We start from the raw sequence: 20,261 nt of genomic DNA, 5'->3' as shown, positions 1-20,261 counted from the left end.
TGTCATTTTCAAACAGAAGGAATCTAGCTCCCTCGCAGCAGGGAGGAAGAGCAGGGTGTGTGGCTGGGTGGGTGGGTGGGCGCGTGGGCATGTTCATGGGGGGAGGGCATGTGTGCAAAGGAAGCAGGCATGTGAATAACAGGGCATGTGTGTTGGGACATGGTGCACAAGAGTTGGGGGCTTTCCGGTTGGGGGCTTTCCGGTTGGGTGGGGGAAGAAGCCTAGGAAACAGAGTGTGCCTTTGTGAGGGTGTGTGTGTGTTGCCGGTCTGTGTGCAGTGGGTGTGGGTGTTTGTCTCCCTGTATCCGCCTTCTCTCTCCTCCTGGACTTTTAGCCTTCCACAGCTCTCCTTCCTCATGTCCTGCCTCCTCTGTCTCAAGGCTCAAAGTGGATGCCCTTGTGGACAAGGGGGGCACACTCCAGGACTTAGTCCAACCCCAGATGCTGCCTGAGGCTTCCCTCCTGCTCCCCCTCCCTTTCTTTCCTCCCTTCCCTCCCTCCCTCCCTCTCGTTCCCTTCCTCCCTCCCCCCCAAGGCTGGCGTGCCAGGGGGTGGGACATGCCAATCACTGGCTGTGCCTCTCCCGCTGCCAGCACAGGGCGCAGCTCCCCCCCGGGAGCCAGGTGTTTGGGTCCCAGGAGACGCTGCAGGCCCCCGGAGAAGCAGTGAAGCTGAGGACCCCACAGACCCTTCTCCGGTCCCCTGGTGAGTACATTTGGGAAGGTTTGGGAGGGGTTTTTTGAGCTGGGTGCAGAAGCAGCAGGGTCCTCTGGGACAGGACAGGGACAAGGATGAGATGGAAATGGGGGTGGACTCTGGAGAGGGGAGGTGGCCAGGGAGGGGTCTAGAGGCCAAGAGGTCTCTATAGCCGTGGACATTGGCTGCTCCAAACACCCTGCCTGCTGGTTTTCAGTGGATTCTTCTGATGTTTTTCTGGGCTTCAGTTGGCAGAAGAGATGGAGACCCTCTTAGGAAACTCAAACTAGAGTTCAGAAGAGATTAGATGGTCATGTAGTTAGCAGATTGCCTAGCACCCTAAAGCAGAAAGGGAAGGGCAGGAGACAGCCCTTGCCACCAGCACCCCGCTGAAGGATGACCCGTGTACATACTTTTGGGGACACCTCCTTCTCTCCTCCTTCAGGGCACCCTGAATCCCACCTCCCCCATCCACCTTCAGCCCCCCAAGATGGACTGAATGAGACTGCTGGCCAGATGGACAAGCTGGATGCCAAGGTGGGTGTTTGGCCAGAAGCCAGCAGGAGACCAGGCAAAGAGCCCCGTTGCTTTTTGGAGACAAATAAGCACATGGGCAGCCACATCATCCAGAGGATATGGCCCTGGCATGTAGGGGACCCAGAGAGCCCTCCCTGGGTTTTTAGTATCTTTGGCTTCCGGAAGGGAGGCTGCAGTCAGTGCAAGGGTCTCGGGCAATACAAGGATACTAATGCACACATGTGTGTCCGCAGACTCCAGGAAGGAAGAGTTGAAGCCAGGGGCTTTGATTCTTGCGGTCGCCACCTCCAAGACGGGTGTCTGGGGAGAGGGCAGTTGGACCATGAAGACCTGTACACCTTAGGGGTTCTTAGTGCCAGTGGAAAGGGCTTCACTTTTTCCTACAGTGCACATCTATCTGCAGCTCCACCCCATTAGCCCAGTGTCCCCTGTCTCACTGGCTGGAAGAACTCGGGCAGTCTCCAGCAGCTGATCAGTCTCTTGTCCCGGGGTAACCAGCCGCTCCATGAGCTGTGTAAGGAAAGGGCACTACCCCCAGACTTCAGCTACTAGGTAAACCATGACAGCTGCTGAGATATGCAAGAGGAGATGATGGAACAGGGCTACAGAGGGTATCATTCTGGCTGGGCTGCAGGTTGCTGGGCTGCTGGCTGTGACTTTGGTGGATCTTGAAGAGCAATGGGGAGCCCTAAGTGTCCAGAAAGGTCTAGGCAGAGCTGTCCTAATATACACCCAGAGAGAATGAGGCTGAAAAGGGAGACCAGATATGTTCGTGGCCATAGAAGGGAGACATAGTAGTCCCATTCATACTTGAACCCCATTCTCTTCACCCTCAGCGCATCCCTGTGCTACCACCTCTGTGAGCAGGAAGACAGGATAGAATGGGGAAGGGAAGGGCATAGTGAGCTTTGGGAGGCAAGAGCTTGGGGGCTCCCAAGCAGGCAGGCAGGGAAGAGGTGGGTGAATCGAGCTGAGTTTCTGCTCCACTGTGATGCCATGGTGATGCCTAGAAGAATGGGGGAGGGAAAGAGAGAAGAAAGGAAAAGGGGGAGTGCCAGGAGTGAGGCTCTGGAGATGTGCCGGGAGGAGGATGAGGGGGCCTAGCATTGCTAATGCCACACTTGCAGAGCAAAGTCTAGGTTGCAGCCTACTAACAGGTAGGCTCTTCCCAGCCTCCTCAAAGATGGTCAGGTAGTCAAGGTCCATCACCAGTGAGCAAATTTGGCCATAGCTCTAGGACGGATGCTCCTCTTTCAGATCAGCGGTGGATTTAGGAAGCATTTAACTGATGGCCACTGACCTCCCAGTGGTGGCTTGAGCCTAAAAAGACCGAGATTAATTCCACTTGTTTACTTCCTTGTTTCCAAGGCCAGGGGGTCAGGGGTGGAAGTTTTGTGAACCTTTAATGAATCAAGAGCCACTTGAAGAGAAACGCTAACCCGAGGGGAGTCACCCAGAAAAGCTGGCTTCTGGGCTGTGGTCCCTGACGAATGGAGTAGTCAAAAGCCTGGACCAGAACCTCCTTCTTACTAAATATGTGAGACCCCAAGTTCCCATCCCTCAGCCCTCCCTGAAGACCACCTTCTCCCTAGAGTTATCTCTGCCCCAGCCAGGTTTTCAGACAGCTTACAGCCCCAGAATAACAAGATGGCTCCGCACCTCCTTCTTAATTCTTCCCCCAGCATTCTCTGTCTCCCCTTCTTACTCCTTGACCAGGCTAAGGAAAGTCTAATGTTCAGGAATCCTCCCCAGCCTTCCTATCCTCCCCCAGTGGCTTCTTTCCTTCGCCCTTCCTTTCACCAGCCAGATCCCCTGTCCCTAGGGATTGGTCCAGGGCACTGGCGGTCATCAGTCTGGCCTGCCTTGTGTTAGAGACTCTGACCTCATCTCTTAACTCTTGGAGCCCACATTAACACACACCATCACCACCCACATTAGCTTAAACACACACACACACACCACCACCACCACCACTACCACCCACAATAACTTACACACACACATACCACCACCACCACCACCACCACTACCACCCACAATAACTTACACACACACACACACACACACACACCACCACCACCACCACCACCCCACATCTATTCCTGAACCTCACTTAGCCTCTCTTCGCCTCTCAATAAAGCAGGATTTTCTTCAACCATTGCACAAATTAAGAGGCTCTCCGTTTATTTTTCTCCTATGCTCTCATGCCAGACAGTCCTTTACCCAAGAGAACAGAGGACTGGTGGATAAAGGGTCATAGAAGCAGAGGAAGCCCTAAACTCTGTTCCGGAGCTGGTCTTGATCCCCACAGGCTCATCCTCAACCTCCAGAGCCTGGAGTCATTAAGGAGGACCCCCCTCCATGTATACATTCATGTATTTCTTCCACAAATATTTGTTGAACAGTTACTATGTAGCAAGCCCTAAGATAAAGCAGTAAATGAAGCAAGCAGACCCCATGCATTGCCTCTCCATCCGTTATGACTAGATTTCCCCTCCCCCACATCGTCATTCTTCATCACACAAATGACACAGACGCAGACCAGAATCTAAAGCAAGGACTTCTTGACTGAATCAAACTAGGGTTTGGCCAAGCTAGTGAAGATAGGTGGAGAAGCTATTGAGACTCCCCTCAACACCCCGTCAGGAACAGCTTAGAGTCGGGGCTCCCAGAGATGGATCTCAGAGACAGATGAGTGCATCACTGACAAGCTTTAAGGTCACCTCTTTTTGCAAATCGGAGATAATAGAATCTATTTTCAAGGAGTTATAACAAGCAAATTAAATTATGCATATAATGCGTAGAGCCATGTCTGGTATACTCAAGCAGCCAGTAAATATCAGTTGCTATGATAATAATAGTAATATTATTAAAGGCTCCCAACAGTCTTCATCAGGAGGCCACAGTTCCAGGCAGAAAAGTACTCTCCCCATTTCTTAACACCTTCTTGCGTCCAAACACAAAAAGTTCCAAGATCCCGCCCCACCACCACCATCCTCTTGTCATTCAACAATGCACACACCCTTACTCACACACGCCTGCTAGAAACTCAGCCCCGTCCTACAAAATGGCGCTCAGGTCAGGATGGTGGCTTGCCTATGGTCATTGAAACAAAAGACTGAAGTTAAGAGGTCTCTGTCTGACTCACCTTGCAATCCATATCACAGCTTTTTCTATGAATGTTTGTTTCTGGTTTATTTAAGAGTTTATGCTGGGCAGTGGTGGTACACATCTTTAATCCCAGCACTCAGGAGGCAGAGGCAGGCATGCTTCTGTGAGTTTGAGACCAGCATAATCTACAGAGTGAGTTCCAGGACAGCCAAGGCTACACAGAGAAACCCTCTCTCGGGGAAAAAAGAAATGTATTTATTTTTATTTTCCATGTATGCGTGTTTTGTCTGTATGTATGTCTGTGCATCCCATTCCTGCCTGGTGTCCCTGGAAGTCAGGAGAGGGCATTGGATCCCCTAGGGACTGGCATTACAGACTGGTCAGCCACCATGTGCGTGCTGGAACTTGAACCCCAGTCCTCTGTAAGAACAACCAGTGCTCTTAACCACTGAATCATCTCTCCAACCTGTCCATGAATGTTTTAACAGGATGTGCTATGTGAATGTAGCATCAAGTTCCTCTTTCAACCAGAGAGCTAACCCTGAGCCCCTAGTTCATTAAACTTCTGGAGCCACCACTGAACCCCAGCACCCTGTCTCTCAGTCCAGGATGATCACAGTCGTGGGAAACCAAGCTGATTCATGACTACCATCCTCCAGTAGCCATCAACATAGTGAACTCCCCAGTCAAGAGCAGAGATGTCTCAGTGCGTAAACATGCTCATCAGGCAAACTTGAGGGCCTGAGTTCAAACCGCCAGGACCTACAGAGAAGCAAGCATCTGTAATCCTGGTGCTCCTACAAGGAGATGGAAGAGAGAGACAAGAGAATCCCTGGAGTTTACAGTCCAGTTAGCCTGGCACAAGCAGTGAGAAAACAACTCATCCTATACACACACACACACATACACACACACACACACACACACACACAAGTTAAGGCTAAGGCCAGGCATAATAGTGCACACTATACTCCCAGCACTCAGAAGCCTGAAGCAGGAGAATTGCTGTGACTTCAAGACCATCTTAGGCTAATAGTGAGACCTCAAACTAAAAAACTTAAAAGCTCCTATAGGAGCTTACACAACCACCTGTAACTCCAGTTCTAGGGCATCGGACACCCTCTTCTGGCCTCTACCAACACACATACATGTAGCTTGCACTCACACAGACAGGTACACACATAAATTTAAACTTTTTAAAAAGCAAAATAAAAAGCCATCTGAAAACGTAATCTCATTGGTAGTCTGCTCATCTAGCAAGCAGAAGCGAGTTTAGTCCCTAGCACCCCATAAATTGGGTATGGTAGCACATACCTGTAATCCCAACTCTTGGGAAGTAGAGGCGGGACAATCAGAAATTCAAAGTCATTTTCAGCACATAGGGAGCTCAAAGCTAACCTGGACTACATGAGACCCTGTCCTAAAAATAAATGAATGAACAAACGAACGAATGCATGCATGAATGAATGCATGAATGAAAAATAAATAAATAAATAGTGACTGCTAGAGATCTGGCATATGAAAGGCCCTGGGTTCTAGGCAGGGCAGAAAAAAATGAAGAAACAAAAGAAATTGATTAAGGATAATAACATAGATGTGTCATTTCAACACCTGAGATGCTAAGGTGACAAAGACCTTCCAAGGTTGCACGGTAAGGACTACAGTAGGTCACCCTGCTCTCACTGTGACAGGAAAGCAGGTTCATGACCATCACCAGGAAGAGTGGAAGGTCCAGAGGTGGTGAGAATTACTCTCATTCTCTAGAACCTCTCTCTGCCCTTTCTTCTCAAACACTCCCAGTGGGAAGCAAACGTTAGAGGGCCACAGAGCAATTAGCCAAGTAGAACAAACACAGACCTTGAATCCAAAAAGTTAGTGTCACAATCCCAAAGTTACTAGCTCCTGTGTGATCATCAGAAAACCCCTCACCCCTCTGAGCCTCTGCTCCCTCACCTTACTACAGAGATGAGATTGCCCTGCAGATGAAGAGGAATAACATATATCAAGCGCCTGGCATAGCCTATATATGGCGGCTACCAATTTGCCCATTAAAAAAGATTTGGCAGGGATTTCTAACCATCCAGGCAAGACTGCCAGCTTCCTCACCTCCAAGGATACTTGGTTCATTTTTCTCTGGAGTCCTGTACTAAAGGTATTTGCTTTAACAAGGCATGATGGTTCATATTTATAATCCCAGCACCCAGAGGTAGAGAAGCAGATGGACCTCTATAAGTTTGAGACTAGCCTGGTTTATAAGTAAATTCCAGGTTAGCCAGGGTTATATAGTAACACCCCGTCTCAAAAAATATGAAAGCATTTGCATTATTCATGGCCATCACTACAACCCTCTGAGAGGAGCTTGTGATGGCTGCAGGTCACCATGTTCCCACCCACAGTTGATCGTGCCACAGCTCCCAGTGAAGGGACCTGAGTGAGCTTCAGCTTCACCTCTGAAACTTGGGTCCTCTCTATGCAGCATCTGGAGGTGTTGCATTCAGGACCCTGCACATCTGACAGAGATGCTAGGATGGTCCAAATCCTTCTTTGTACAAAAAAGTAGATTAAGAACCAGGGAAGATGTCAGGCAGTGGTGGTTCACGCCTTTAATCCCAGCACTGGGGAGGCAGAGGCAGGTGGATCTCTATAAATTCAAAGCTAGCCTGGTCTACAGAGCAAGTTCTGGGATAGCCAAGGCTGTTACACAGAGAAACCCTGTCTCAAAAAGGGGGGGGGCTGAAAAGATGGCTCAGTGGTTAAGAGCATTGCCTGCTTTTCCAAAGGTCCTGAGTTCAATTCCCAACAACCACATGGTGGTTCACAACCATCTGTAATGAGATCTGGTGCCCTCTTCTGGCCTGCAGACATACACGCAGACAGGATATTGTATACGTAATAAATGCACTCGGGAGGCAGAGGCAGGCAGATCTCTGTGAGTTCGAGACCAGCCTGGTCTATAAGAGCTAGTTCCAGGACAGGCTCCAAAGTCACAGAGAAACCCTGTCTCGAAAAACCAAAAAAAAAAAAAAAAAAAAAAGAACCAGGGGAAGAGCTGGGGGTGGGGGCTGGAGAGACAGGACACTGTGACAAGTGGATCAGGACAGGGAACCGGGAAGAAGGGCAGAGGCCATGTACTGTGTGTCTGCTTTGGTACCCCACTCATCAGCTGTGGAGTGAGAGGCAGGAAGAGAAAGGGAAAGAATGAAAGGTTGGGAGATTGTGCCAATAACTTGTGGAGGAAGAGATGGCACTGAGCTTCATTCCAGAACCAAGGGTCACAATCACAATGCCAAGACTTGGGCAAGTCAAGTAACACACTCACCTTGAAGCAAAATTTGAGGGATCACTGGGGTAGAGGATGTGACTTAATGGTAAAACAAATGCTTAGTTTTTACAAGGTCCTGGATGGTACCCCAATACCAATGAGAGAGAGAGAGAGAGAGAGAGAGAGAGAGAGAACTTCATAACACAGAAAGATAAAGTTGCAGCTTTGTTTTGTTTTGTTGCGTTTGTCCACCCCCATCCCCAGACAGGGTTTCTGTGTAGCCCTAGCTGTCCTGGAACTCTGTAGATCAGGCTGGCTTTGAACTCAGAGATCCACCTGTCTCTGCCTCCCAAGTGCCAGGATTAAAGGGGTGTGCCACCACCATCTGGCCTTGTTTTTGTTTCTTAGGGCAGTCTCGAAGTAGGTCAGGTTAACAGTAAACTTGCTATGTAAACAAGGTTGGCCTTGAACTCCACACCCTCCTGCCTCTACCTCTAGGGTGGCAGGATTACAGTTGTGTGCCACCACACCCAGTCTGGAAACTTTTAAAAAAAATCAAATAGCAAACCAGACTTGCAAGTAACCCCCGCATTTGAAAGGCTAAGGTAAAATAGTTCTGAGTTTGAGGCTAGTCTGGGCTACAGGGGACTACATAGTGAGACTTTGTCTCAATCAACCAATCAATTAATACTACAGCAGGCTAGCTCTTTTTGTAAATAAAGTTCCATGGGAACTAGGGTCAGGTTTGGAGTAAAGCTAATGAGACAGGATTGCACAAATGTAGGGCTGGATCCTGCCTTTGATATTTTAATCATCAGATTATATTTGCATTGATTTTTTTATATTACATAAAATATTAGTTTATTTACTACCAAGTTTGGAACCATCTTTAAATTTTGTGACCAAGATACACATCACCCTCCCACTAAGCCTGAGGAGGCCTCTATAGGGGGGAGGGGCAGCCTCTCCGCCAGCCAACAATTCTAGTCTAGTTCCTTTACAGGTCTTTGCTCCAAAGCTCATGGAGGTGACACATGGGGAACCGTACTCAGTCTAAAAGCAAGGAGACCTGGGCAATGCCTTCTATTCTCTGTTGCTGGGTCTCAGTTACTCCATTTGTGCAATGGGTGTTAAGTGGTCCTGAGTTCAGAAAATCAAAGACAATGACTGTGCCGGGCAAATTCCCAAGATAGTGGTCACCAGCCACCTCCCCAGGGAAGGACCCAGCCTGATCCCTGAAAAGGGTGTGACAAGACCAGGCAAAAAAAAGATAAACCATTTTTTGCCTGATGTGGTGGTAACTCATGCCTTTAATCCCAAAATTCAGGAGGCTAAGGACAGAGGCTCAGTAGTGAGTTCAAGACCAGCCTGGATAGATGTAGCAAGACTCTGGCTCAGGGGCTGCACAAGGTCCTGGGTTTGAATCCTAATGCTAAAGGGGGCGAAGGTGGAAGGCAAATTGCGTTTTAGTGCATGCTTTTAAAATTCAGATCGGTGGGTTAGTCTCCACTGATGTTTTGTTCTTTTGTTGTGTTTATTTAGAGTTTCGTACATATTTTTTTTCTGTTTGGTCATAAGTTCTTGCAAATGAACTTTCACTTGAAAAAAATGACTGGGGTCCAGTCTTTTTTTTTTTTTTTTTTTTTTTTTTTTTTTTTTTGGTTTTTCGAGACAGGGTTTCTCTGTGGTTTTGGAGCCTGTCCTGGAACTAGCTCTGTAGACCAGGCTGGTCTCGAACTCACAGAGATCCGCCTGCCTCTGCCTCCCAAGTGCTGGGATTAAAGGCGTGCGCCACCACCGCCCGGCTGGAGTCCAGTCTTGATGGCACACTCCTGTGTGGTCTTCTGCGGGTTTTCTTGCTGTTGCACTTGTGTCTCGCTCAGTTCTATCATCTGTAAACTTGTGTTCAGGTCATAGGTTCCTGTTGAGATTCAGTATGGGGGTTGGACACAGCTCAGTTTGTAGAGTGCTTACCTAGCATAGGGTTCCATCCTCTATACCATGTAAAACTGGCTTGGCACCCTACGCCTCACATCCCAGAATTCTGGAGGTGCAGGATCAAAAGTTTAAGATCTTCCTTGGCTACACAATGGGTTCCAGGCTAGCCCACACTGCATGAGATAAGACTCTATCTTAAAGGAAAAAAAATAAAAAGGAGGTGGGCAGAGAAATTACCCATGACTGCAGATCATTGGCAGAGTGCTTGCTGAGCATGCATAAGGCTCCATGTTTGAGTCCTTACACCGCACACACAAACACACACACACACATACACACACACACACCATACACATACATACACACATACACCATACACATGCATACACATACACACACCATACACATACATACACACACACCATACACACACATACACACACACCATACACACACATACCCACCCACCATACACACACATACACATACATATACACACACACACCGTACACATACATACACACACACACACCATACACATACATACACACACACCATACACATACATACACACACGCCATACACACACCATAGACATACACACACACCATATACATACATACACATACACCATACACACACACACACCATACACATACACACATACACCATACACATACATACACACACCATACACATACACACACACCATACACATACATACACACACACCATACACATATACACACACCATACACACACACACCATACACATACATACACACACACCATACACATACACACACACCATACACACACACACACACGATTAAATAAGATAATGCATGGATGTATAGAAATACTTCAGCAGTGACTCGGGGTGAACTGTCCAACAGCAACAGGTACCATTGCTATCAACCACCACTGCTGCACTATCAGAGACTTAGGGCCCTGGGCTAGGGATGAAGCCCAGACGCTGTGAGTGCTGGACAAGCTAGACAGGTGATTTACCACAACATGTACCCAAACCCTCTAGATTTATTTATTTTTTATTTATTTTTTATTTATTTATTTATTTTGAGACAAGGTTTCTCACTGTAGCTCTGGCTATCTTGGAATTCACTACATACACCTGGTCAACCTCAAATTCACAGAGACCTGACTGTCTCTGCCTCCAGAGTGCAGAGTACGGGTGCGTTCCACCACACCCAGCCTTAGGAGAGCTTTTGGGTTTTTTTTTGCTGTTGGTGTTGGTGGGTTTTTGTTTTGTTTCATTTTGTTTTCGATTTTTCGAGACAGAATTTCTCTATGTAGCTTTGGAGCCTAGAACTTGCTCTGTAGACTAGGTTGACCTCAGACTCACAGAGATCCACCTGCCCCTGACTCCCAAGTACTGGAATTAAAAGCATCCGCCACCACCACTGGCCTGAGACTATTTTTAGCTTAAAATACAATTACATCATATTCTCCCTTCCTTTTCTTTCCTCCAATATTTCCTGTGTACCCCCAGAATTTTCTCCCTCTTGAAATCATGGCCCCTTTTTCTACATGTATGTATGTATACCCAAATATATAAATACAACCTGCTCAGTCCATTTAATATTATTTGTATGTATATGGCTTCAGGGCTGACCCCTTGGTATTCGATAACCAATTAGGGCCTCAGCCCTGGAGAAGAGTATTACTCCCGATCCACTCCTCAGCAGAAGGGAGCCCTCATTCCCACACAAACCAAATTTATGTGGACCCAGTGCTCACTGGACATCAGGAGACATTCTAAGCACTTGATGTTCAAAACCTCATTTAATCCTCTTAACAATTCCTTGAGGTATTAACTTAAAGGTCTTAGCTAATCCCTATATCTCATTTGAGGAATTCATGGTTATAGACATTACATCATTTAATAGCTAATAACAATAAATAATCATAAATAAATAAATAAATAAGGTAATAAAAATAAAAAGAAAAATAAATAAAATAAGATATGGTGGTGCAAGGCTTTAATCCCATTACCTGGGAGGTAAAAGTAGGATCAAAAGTTCAAAGTCATCTGCCCCTCTGCTATACAGATAGGGAAGCAGGCCTCTGCTACACGAGACCCTGTCACAAATGAATGAATGAATGAATGAATTATTTTTAAATATTTCTTTAATTTTTGAGATATATCATTTCTCCCTTTCTTTTCCTCCCTCCAAGACTTCCCAGATATCCCTCCTAGCTCCCTTACATATTTCATGGCCTCTTTCTCTTTTTCCTTAATTGTCATTGCATGTGCGTGTGTGTGTCTGTGTGTGTGTGTGTGTACCTAAATACAGAAGTGCAACTTGCTCAGTCTGTATAACGTTACTTTTGTGTATGTTTTCAGGGCTGACCATTTGGTATTGGACAACCAATTGGTGTGCTCTTCCTGGGAAGACTATTTCTCCTGCTCTCGGCACCCCTTAGTTGCCTGTAGATCTTTGTGTAGTGTTGAAGCCTTGTGGGCCTTCCCACCCATCCTAGCATGTCTGTGGCTATTGTCCTTCTCTAGCTCGTGTTTAGACAGTCACCTTGATGAGACATTATGGTGTAGCTTCTGACATTTCTATCTGACACCATCTCACAGCAAACTCCCTGATTCTCTGGCTTATACAATCTTGCTGTTCCTCCCCCAATCCTTAGGTACCGGAGTTGTACTGTAGTGACTTTTTTAAAAGATTTACCTATTTTTATTTTATAAATTTGAGTGTTTTCCTGCATGTACGTCCGGGCACCACTATGTGCAGTGCCCACAGAAGCCAGAGGAGGGTATGGGATCCTCAGGGACTGCAGTTACAGACATTTGCAACCTGCCATGTGGATCCTGGGAACTGAACCCAGTCCTGTGGAAGAACTGTAAGCACTCTTAACTGCTGAGCCATCTCTCCAGCTCCTATGGGTGATTTTTTTTTTTCAGTAAATGGCAGAGCATGAATTCCTATCCAGACAAGCCTCACCTGCCATCCTGACACTCAGGATGGGAAGGTAAGGAGGAACTGGAGCTCAAAATAATCCTTGATTACATAGAAATTCTGAGACCCTGTCTCAAAAACACAAAACAAACACAGCAATACCAACACCCTCTTGTTTGTTATAACTTCTCCCACAGCCTTTTAGCTAATATCAAGTGTAGTACTAAATGCAGGTGGCCTAGCTCTGGAGTCTAGGTTCTTTAACTGTGGTATCACACATACTCCCTCAAGTGTAAAGTGACTCAGACACACGTGTGCATACTGACAGCCACAGACCTTATTGCTCATGTTGTGGCACACTGGTCTCCTTCCCTGTGCTGAGAGTTCTACCACAACAGTTCACCGAGAGCCATGGAGATGGCCTCAGCCACACACGGGTCATACATGGTCACAGGCACAACACATAAGCCTCTCTGTCACAGACCAGGTCCCCACGCGACACCAGGATTCAGAAGGCTTTTGTTCAACATTTCTCCCTTAGGATCTTCCCAACAGCATAATCCTAAAGCCCATGGCTCTACACTAGGAAGACCCTAAACTTCTTCTGTGGACAGATGGGGACACATAGAAGGACCCACCAAATCACAGAGCAGCTAGGCCATTGCTGAGTGAGACCTTCAGCCTTCCGGCTGCCTTTGCTTTGGCTGTGGGCCTTCCCTGCCTCCTGGCCTTTCATTTTGCGCAACCTTAGTGCCTGGGCCAGACTCCAGATCCCAGAAAAGTCTGAGGGATCTTCCCGTTCCCTATGCTGCCCTCTTCTCAGCTGGGGCCCAGGAACAGAGCAGAGAGGGAGGGAAGCCTCCCACATCCCATCTGGGGCCAGACCCTCACCTAACTGGGAGCTGAGGCCATTGTCCCTGTTGCCTGCCTTGTATGCAATCCATGGAAGATTGTACAGACATAAACACACGTACATGCATTTCCATGTACCCACTCCCATTCTGCTCCCTCTCCGGAGTCTCCTGTAGCTCAGGCTCTCCTCAACCTCACTGTGTAGCAGGGGACGACTTTAAAGCCCTGATCCTCCTGCCTCCACCTCCCAACCCTCTTCTCTTCCCTGGAGCCTTCTCTTTCTTTCCATCACTTTATTTAATGAAAGAATTACACTGGAGCAGCCCATGCACAGCTAGTGGAGGAACTGGGCCCTAATACCACTCAGTATCTTGTCACTATAGCAGAGGCTGAAGCTGCTCAGTCGCCATTGCCTCCAGCAAGAAAGGGATGACAAGGTCCTTCCTGCTAAGGATGAGCAGGACAGTTAAATAGATAACTTGATTAGGTGCTTAGCACTGTGTCTGGCATGTAGCAAGCCCTTCTTAAATGAAGACTTTAATAAGGCTGAGTGAAATACTTGGAAAATCTTGCAGAACTATATACAAAATAATTCTCCCAATTCCTGCTGCATGAAATATAAGAAAAACAGGGGTTAGTGGCTGGCTTAGTGGTTAAGAGCCCTGGCTGCTCTTCCAGAGGACTCAGGTTTAATTCCCAGCACCCACAAGGCAGTTCACTATGTCTATAATTCCAATTCCAGGGGATTTGATGCCCCTCTTCTGGCCTCCCCGAGCTTACACATGGTGCACAGACATATATGCAGACAAAATACTCATACACATAAAATAAAAATAAACAAATATTTTTACTTTTTTTTTTGAAGACAGGAATTAGTAGCAATTTTTCAAGGAGAAAATGGAGGTTCAAAGTTTGAACAGTGAAGCTGGAATGAGGACAAGGCCACCCCGTGCTGCTGGCAAATCTCCCTGTGGCTGGGAAGCCATTGTTAGCCACTGTGTGTAGGTGCCAGTGCCTGCGGGTGATGCTGTGTGACCTGGAGCTCTGAGGTGGCAGGAGCTGTACCCTTTGACTCTTCCACTCAGAACTGTCAGAGGTGCCCAGTGGACCAGCCAAAGCTTGTGTCCTCTCTTTTCAGGTGATGCCCTTTCTCTGAGGAAAACTTGTGACTGGAGGAAGGGGCTGCCCCTTCATCCCACCTGGCTGAAATGAACACCTCAGCGCCCCCTGCTGTCAGCCCCAACATCACCGTCTTGGCACCAGGAAAGGGTCCCTGGCAAGTGGCCTTCATCGGGATCACCACAGGCCTCCTGTCTCTGGCTACAGTGACAGGCAACCTGCTGGTCCTCATCTCCTTCAAGGTCAACACAGAGCTCAAGACAGTCAACAACTACTTCCTGCTGAGCTTGGCCTGTGCTGACCTCATCATTGGCACCTTCTCCATGAACCTCTATACCACATACCTGCTCATGGGCCACTGGGCTCTGGGCACACTGGCTTGTGACCTCTGGCTGGCCCTGGACTATGTGGCCAGCAACGCCTCGGTCATGAATCTTCTGCTCATCAGCTTTGACCGTTACTTCTCAGTGACCCGACCCCTGAGCTACCGAGCCAAGCGCACTCCCCGCAGGGCAGCTCTGATGATTGGCCTGGCATGGTTGGTTTCCTTCGTCCTCTGGGCCCCAGCCATCCTCTTCTGGCAATACCTGGTTGGGGAGCGGACAGTGCAGGCCGGGCAGTGCTACATCCAGTTCCTCTCTCAACCCATCATCACTTTTGGCACAGCCATGGCCGCCTTCTACCTCCCCGTCACAGTCATGTGTACCCTCTACTGGCGCATCTACCGCGAGACAGAAAACCGAGCCCGGGAGCTGGCAGCCCTACAGGGCTCTGAGACCCCAGGCAAAGGTGGTGGCAGCAGCAGCAGCTCAGAGAGGTCACAGCCAGGGGCTGAGGGCTCACCGGAGTCACCTCCGGGCCGCTGCTGTCGCTGCTGCCGGACACCCAGGCTTCTGCAGGCCTACAGCTGGAAAGAGGAAGAGGAAGAGGATGAAGGCTCCATGGAGTCCCTCACATCCTCTGAGGGCGAGGAACCCGGCTCAGAAGTGGTGATCAAGATGCCCATGGTAGACCCTGAGGCACAGGCACCAACCAAGCAGCCCCCCAAAACCTCCCCAAATACAGTCAAGAGGCCCACCAAGAAAGGCCGAGACCGAGGTGGCAAGAGCCAAAAACCCCGAGGGAAGGAACAACTGGCCAAGCGAAAGACCTTCTCACTGGTCAAGGAGAAGAAGGCAGCTCGGACCCTGTGTGCCATCCTGCTGGCCTTCATCCTCACCTGGACACCATATAACATTATGGTGCTGGTGTCTACCTTCTGCAAGAACTGTGTTCCCGAGACCCTATGGGAGCTGGGCTACTGGCTGTGCTACGTCAACAGCACTATCAACCCCATGTGCTATGCACTCTGCAACAAAGCCTTCCGGGACACTTTCCGCCTGCTGTTGCTCTGCCGCTGGGATAAGCGGCGCTGGCGCAAGATCCCCAAGCGCCCTGGTTCTGTGCACCGCACCCCCTCCCGCCAATGCTAATGGCCTCGTCTCCTGCATCCTTCCACCCCAGCTCCAGGGAGAGGCCGGTGGAAAGTGTCCATAGGCTGTATCTTCAGTCCCAGGGCCCTGCTCAGGCCTCCCCTGGCTTCCCAGGCCCCTGGGTCACCTTCCTGGACAGCCCAGAGAGACTACTAGTTTTCCAAACTTTGCTATTCCCAGACAGGGAGTGAAACCCGGGGAACTGGTTTCTCTGTTCCCTGCTGTGTGGGAATAGGCTATTCACCAGGAAGAAGGTCCAGGAGGAGGATCCGGGTTTTGGACTCTGTTTGCATTTAGGCAGGAAGTCAGGAGCCAGCGGGGCGGGCCAGTAGTTTAACGTTGTTGTCTTCCTTGGCCCGGCAGGGGGCCCAAATTGTCATGGGAAATAGCGCCCCCTGGGTGTATAGGGCAGGAGTTGACACAAAGTTTGGGACTATGAGCTGGAGATCCCCTCTCTGCACAGGCATAGTGCATCCAGGTAGGTCCTAGGCACACTCTAGGGATTGTCCAGCCTCCCTACAAATATCCCCAGGTCATCCCTATGTGAGTTACCTCCAAAGCAAATGTCCAAGTGTGGGGAGGATGATAATGCCAGAGGAGATCAGCTTGGCTAGACACACCAAGTCCAGAAACTGCAGCAGGACCAGATGTCAGGTGTCCTAACTGACCCACTATGTCACTTTCCGGGGTGGGGGGAGATAAGGTGCCTGCTATCCAGTCCCACACCTCTCTCTCTCTCTCTCTCTCTCTCTCTCTCTCTCTCTCTCTCTCTCAAAGTTGCCCCAAAGTAACCTCAGTCCCTCCCTCCTGGCTCACAGCCATCACCTGGGTGGATCTGCTCTGGGCGGATCTAGCCAGGCCTCCCGCATGCTGCCTGCCTCCAGCCTTGCCCCACACAGGCCTGGCTCAGCCAGCAGGTTCTCTTCTGTAAACTCCCCAGTCCAACCCATGCATGGCCTCCCTGCCTCCCTAATCTCCAGAATGCCTGGCCCCAGATGTTCTCTCCTTCCATCCTCAGCATATGCTGAGTCTGTGAATAAAAGCCACGTAACCAGCAGGCACTACGAGGAATTCCTCCCTGTTTTGGCTCAAGGCCCTGGTCCCAAGGCCAGGACTGGATGGGGCACAGAAGGCGCAAAAGCCGCACAGAGAATGTGGGCTGCAGCATTTAAGGTGAATCCCAGAAGGACAGCACTGAATGGCTAGATCAACTAAGCCTGTGGGCCCCAGCACCCTGGGGTCCGTGGCTCAGGTGAGCGGTGCTACAGGAGGCAGACCTGGCCTCTGGAAACGAGGGGACTAGGTGAAGCACCCCGTGTATCCCGCACATAGCTGCTCTAGGACCTTCTCATACCTAGAGAGAACACAAGTCCTCCAAACTCCTATTTGTAGATGGGGAAACAGGCCCAGAGACCCAGGAGGATTGCTTAGGATTATCTCACAAAGCAACACCCAGCTTTCCAGGTAGTCCACAGCCTCCTGACCCCTAGACTGTGGAGATGACACCTAGGACACCCTCAACCAGAGCAGCGTCAGGGTAACCCTCAGGCCGCAACGTAAACACTGTGTTAGTAAGGGTGGCTCCCAAAGTCTGAGGAAAATGGACCTAAAGAGATTAACTCCACATCCCTGAGCAGTGGTTATCAGAATGTAGCTGCGGCTGAAAGTCCCAAGAACAACCTTAATGTCCGAGGTTTACTGGGAGAACATACAAAACTCTACCAAGTCACTAGAATCACTGTCGTATCAAAAGAATGTCAGAAGAAAATGGCAACAGAAGAATGTGCACAGAGCAGAGTCCCAGGGTAACCAGGCACAAGATGCCAATTCTCTTTCCAGGGAGTCACAGAACACTTTCTCTCCTACAGTGATGTATGATAGCCTGCATAACACACTGCCAGTCAGGAAAGGCCCACCAGAACCTTGGTGTCTGGGGTATTTACTAGAGGCTGGGCATAGGGGCATGGCTGACTGTCCACGTGGCTGACCTCAGTTAGTGTCCAGCCGCTCTAGAGGTTAATGGTGGACTGTGGTTCAAGACCTCCAGCACAGATCACATAGATTATCTGGTGCAGTCCAGCGAACACGGATGAGCAATCATTTTCTTCCAGGTTGGATAGTCCAGTGGTTTGTCATGATTCCCAAGAGCCAGACAAGGCCTGCTGAGCTATCAGTGACCCAAACCTGGAGCACCGCTGTCACCTGGGAACTTATATAGGTAAATTCCTGGGGTCACCACAGATTTACTAAATGGAATTCTGAACATGAAAACCAGCTATCTGTAACTAGCAGCCTCAAGGTGATTCTGGTACAGGCTAAAGTTTGAGGGGGAAAAACTCTCCTAGAAGGCTGAGGTCCTAGGTGGGACTTGAAAAAAGCTCTGCAGAGGACAGAGTGGGGATTCACCCCACAGTTAGCTGCCTTGATTCCCAGAAACTACTGAACCTTGAGAGCTAATTTGGTGATTCTAGATGGGAAGAGATTCTCTAATATATCCTGGACCCACAAAGGGTCCTCCTCTATCTGGCAAGGTCATCCTCTTCAACTGAGCCGACGGCTTCGGACAGGATGAACATAGAGAGCTAAGAGAGGAAGAAGCCATCTCCTAGTCAGCCGCTAGTAACCAGTGGGGTGGGGCTGGAGAAGTGGCTCAGTAGTTAAGAACCCGGGTTCAATTCCCAGCACCCACATGGCAGCTCACAACTGTCTGAAAATCCAGTTCTGGGGGATCTGACACCTTCACACCAATGCACATAAAATAAAGATAAATAAATCAGCCGGGCGGTGGTGGCGCACGCCTTTAATCCCAGCACTCAGGAGGCTGAGGCAGGCGGATCTCTGTGAGTTCGAGACCAGCCTGGTCTACAAGAGCTAGTTCCAGGACAGGCTCCAAAGCCACAGAGAAACCCTGTCTCGAAAAACCCAAAAAAAAAAAATAAATCATAAAAAATAAAAAAAGTAACCAGTGGGGTGACAGATGCCTCCGTCAATCACACTCAGTCACCCATAACCTGTGGAATGGAATCTTCCAACACCATGGGCATGGACAGCCCCCTACAGAGGCAGATAAGGAGAAGGTGGCCAGAAGCTGGAGGAGATACAGCAGTGTGGGGATGACCCTCAGCAGTAAACCCTGTACCCCTGTACCACCAGTGCAGCAGCTTCAGCTGAGACCTGTGAAGGCTGCTTGCTTGCTACTGCTCCACTGCAGCCCTAAGTCCTTCAGGGATAAATGTGCTGCCTGTGTCGAAGGCACGGAGGTGGAGGCACCGAGGAAGGTGACAGCCGTGTAACTTACCTTCTCTGAAGACAAGGAAGGAGGCGTGGGGCTAGCATTAGCGTCAGTAATAGGAGCAGTAGCTCACACTGGTCCCTTGTTCCCTGTCCTGGGAACCTCACCATGGTCCTGCCATGCCCACCATCAAATAACCTTAGGCTTGTCTTCAGTGTCTTCATTTCTAAAGGGGGAACAGCCCCTTGCAGGTGTCAGAGGGATGAGGCAAACTGTACAATCAGTGACTCCACAGAAGAGACTGCCACAGTTAAAGGCCAGGCTAGGTCTAGTTTCTGAGTCAGGTCCTATCCTGCACTCCATCCTGGCTGGCTTTGGAAAATCTGGAGTCCTATACCCCAGACCAGGAAGAAGAAATCTAATATCCTAACCCGACTGGGTTTGAAGAGAGTCCAGGAGCACCTGGGCAGGAGGGGTGTAAACTCCTGGTGGAATCTGGGTCCTGCAGGCTCTGAAGGAGTGCTGCAAACCAAGGAGCAAGGGAGAGGGCCATTGCATGGGCATCCATCCATCCCAAAGACTGCACCCACGCCTGCCCTGAGGGAGCCTCTTCACCACAGGAACAAAGACTTTATCGTAAGGAGAGAATAAGGTTGCTTTGTGAATACCACCTCTTCCACCAGTACCACTAGACTGGAGCCTGCCTAAAGGAGTGGAACAGGTTAGGTTCCCTCCTACACCCAAAGCTCCACCGCAGCTCCATCTCCACCATGTCACTTTAGCGCCACCTGCTGGCAATGCAGGAAATAGGCAACCCAAGAAACCTGATACTTGCCTTGGACCAGGTTCCCCAGACAACAGACCACAACATAAAATGATACAGTATGTGAATCTTGGTCACCCCAGCAACTACCCCCAAACTTCAGGAGAATCCAAAGACACAGAAGGCTCACAAGGTCTTATAAACATTCAGAAACAAGACCTTCCCTTTCTAACTAGTACGCTATCATCAGTGAAGCCATGGATACCAGGTGTCTTGACATTTGCGAGTAGCTCCATCCAAGTCTCAAAAACAAACGAAAGCAACCCCCTTAGCCTGAAGCCTTTGTGTT

At 49.2% G+C, this 20,261-nt stretch overlaps 1 protein-coding gene across 2 annotated transcripts; it reads left to right on the top strand.

Annotated features, from left to right (window-relative positions):
* Positions 1–152: 152 nt before the first annotated feature.
* Chrm1 (cholinergic receptor muscarinic 1) lies at positions 153–18,995 on the top strand. Of its 2 annotated transcripts, XM_057779840.1 has the most exons (3): positions 153–705; positions 1,142–1,233; positions 14,465–18,995. In XM_057779840.1, the coding sequence occupies exon 3, from the start codon at positions 14,535–14,537 to the stop codon at positions 15,915–15,917; it is 1,383 nt and encodes a 460-aa protein (XP_057635823.1). In that variant the 5' UTR covers positions 153–705; positions 1,142–1,233; positions 14,465–14,534; the 3' UTR covers positions 15,918–18,995. The 2 variants fall into 2 exon arrangements, with proteins under 2 accessions (XP_057635823.1, XP_057635824.1); XM_057779841.1 differs by lacking the exon at positions 1,142–1,233.
* Positions 18,996–20,261: the final 1,266 nt, after the last annotated feature.

This window comes from Chionomys nivalis, chromosome 8, assembly GCF_950005125.1.
Source record: "Chionomys nivalis chromosome 8, mChiNiv1.1, whole genome shotgun sequence".
NCBI classification, from domain to species: Eukaryota; Metazoa; Chordata; class Mammalia; order Rodentia; family Cricetidae; genus Chionomys; species Chionomys nivalis.
Note: the sequence above shows the minus strand (reverse complement) of the source record. Positions and strands in the feature narration are given on the sequence as shown.

Bases quoted from the DNA above. Each gene is read 5' to 3' on its own strand.
- Chrm1 (XM_057779841.1), top strand. From the start codon at position 14,535: ATGAACACCTCAGCGCCCCCTGCTGTCAGCCCCAACATCACCGTCTTG.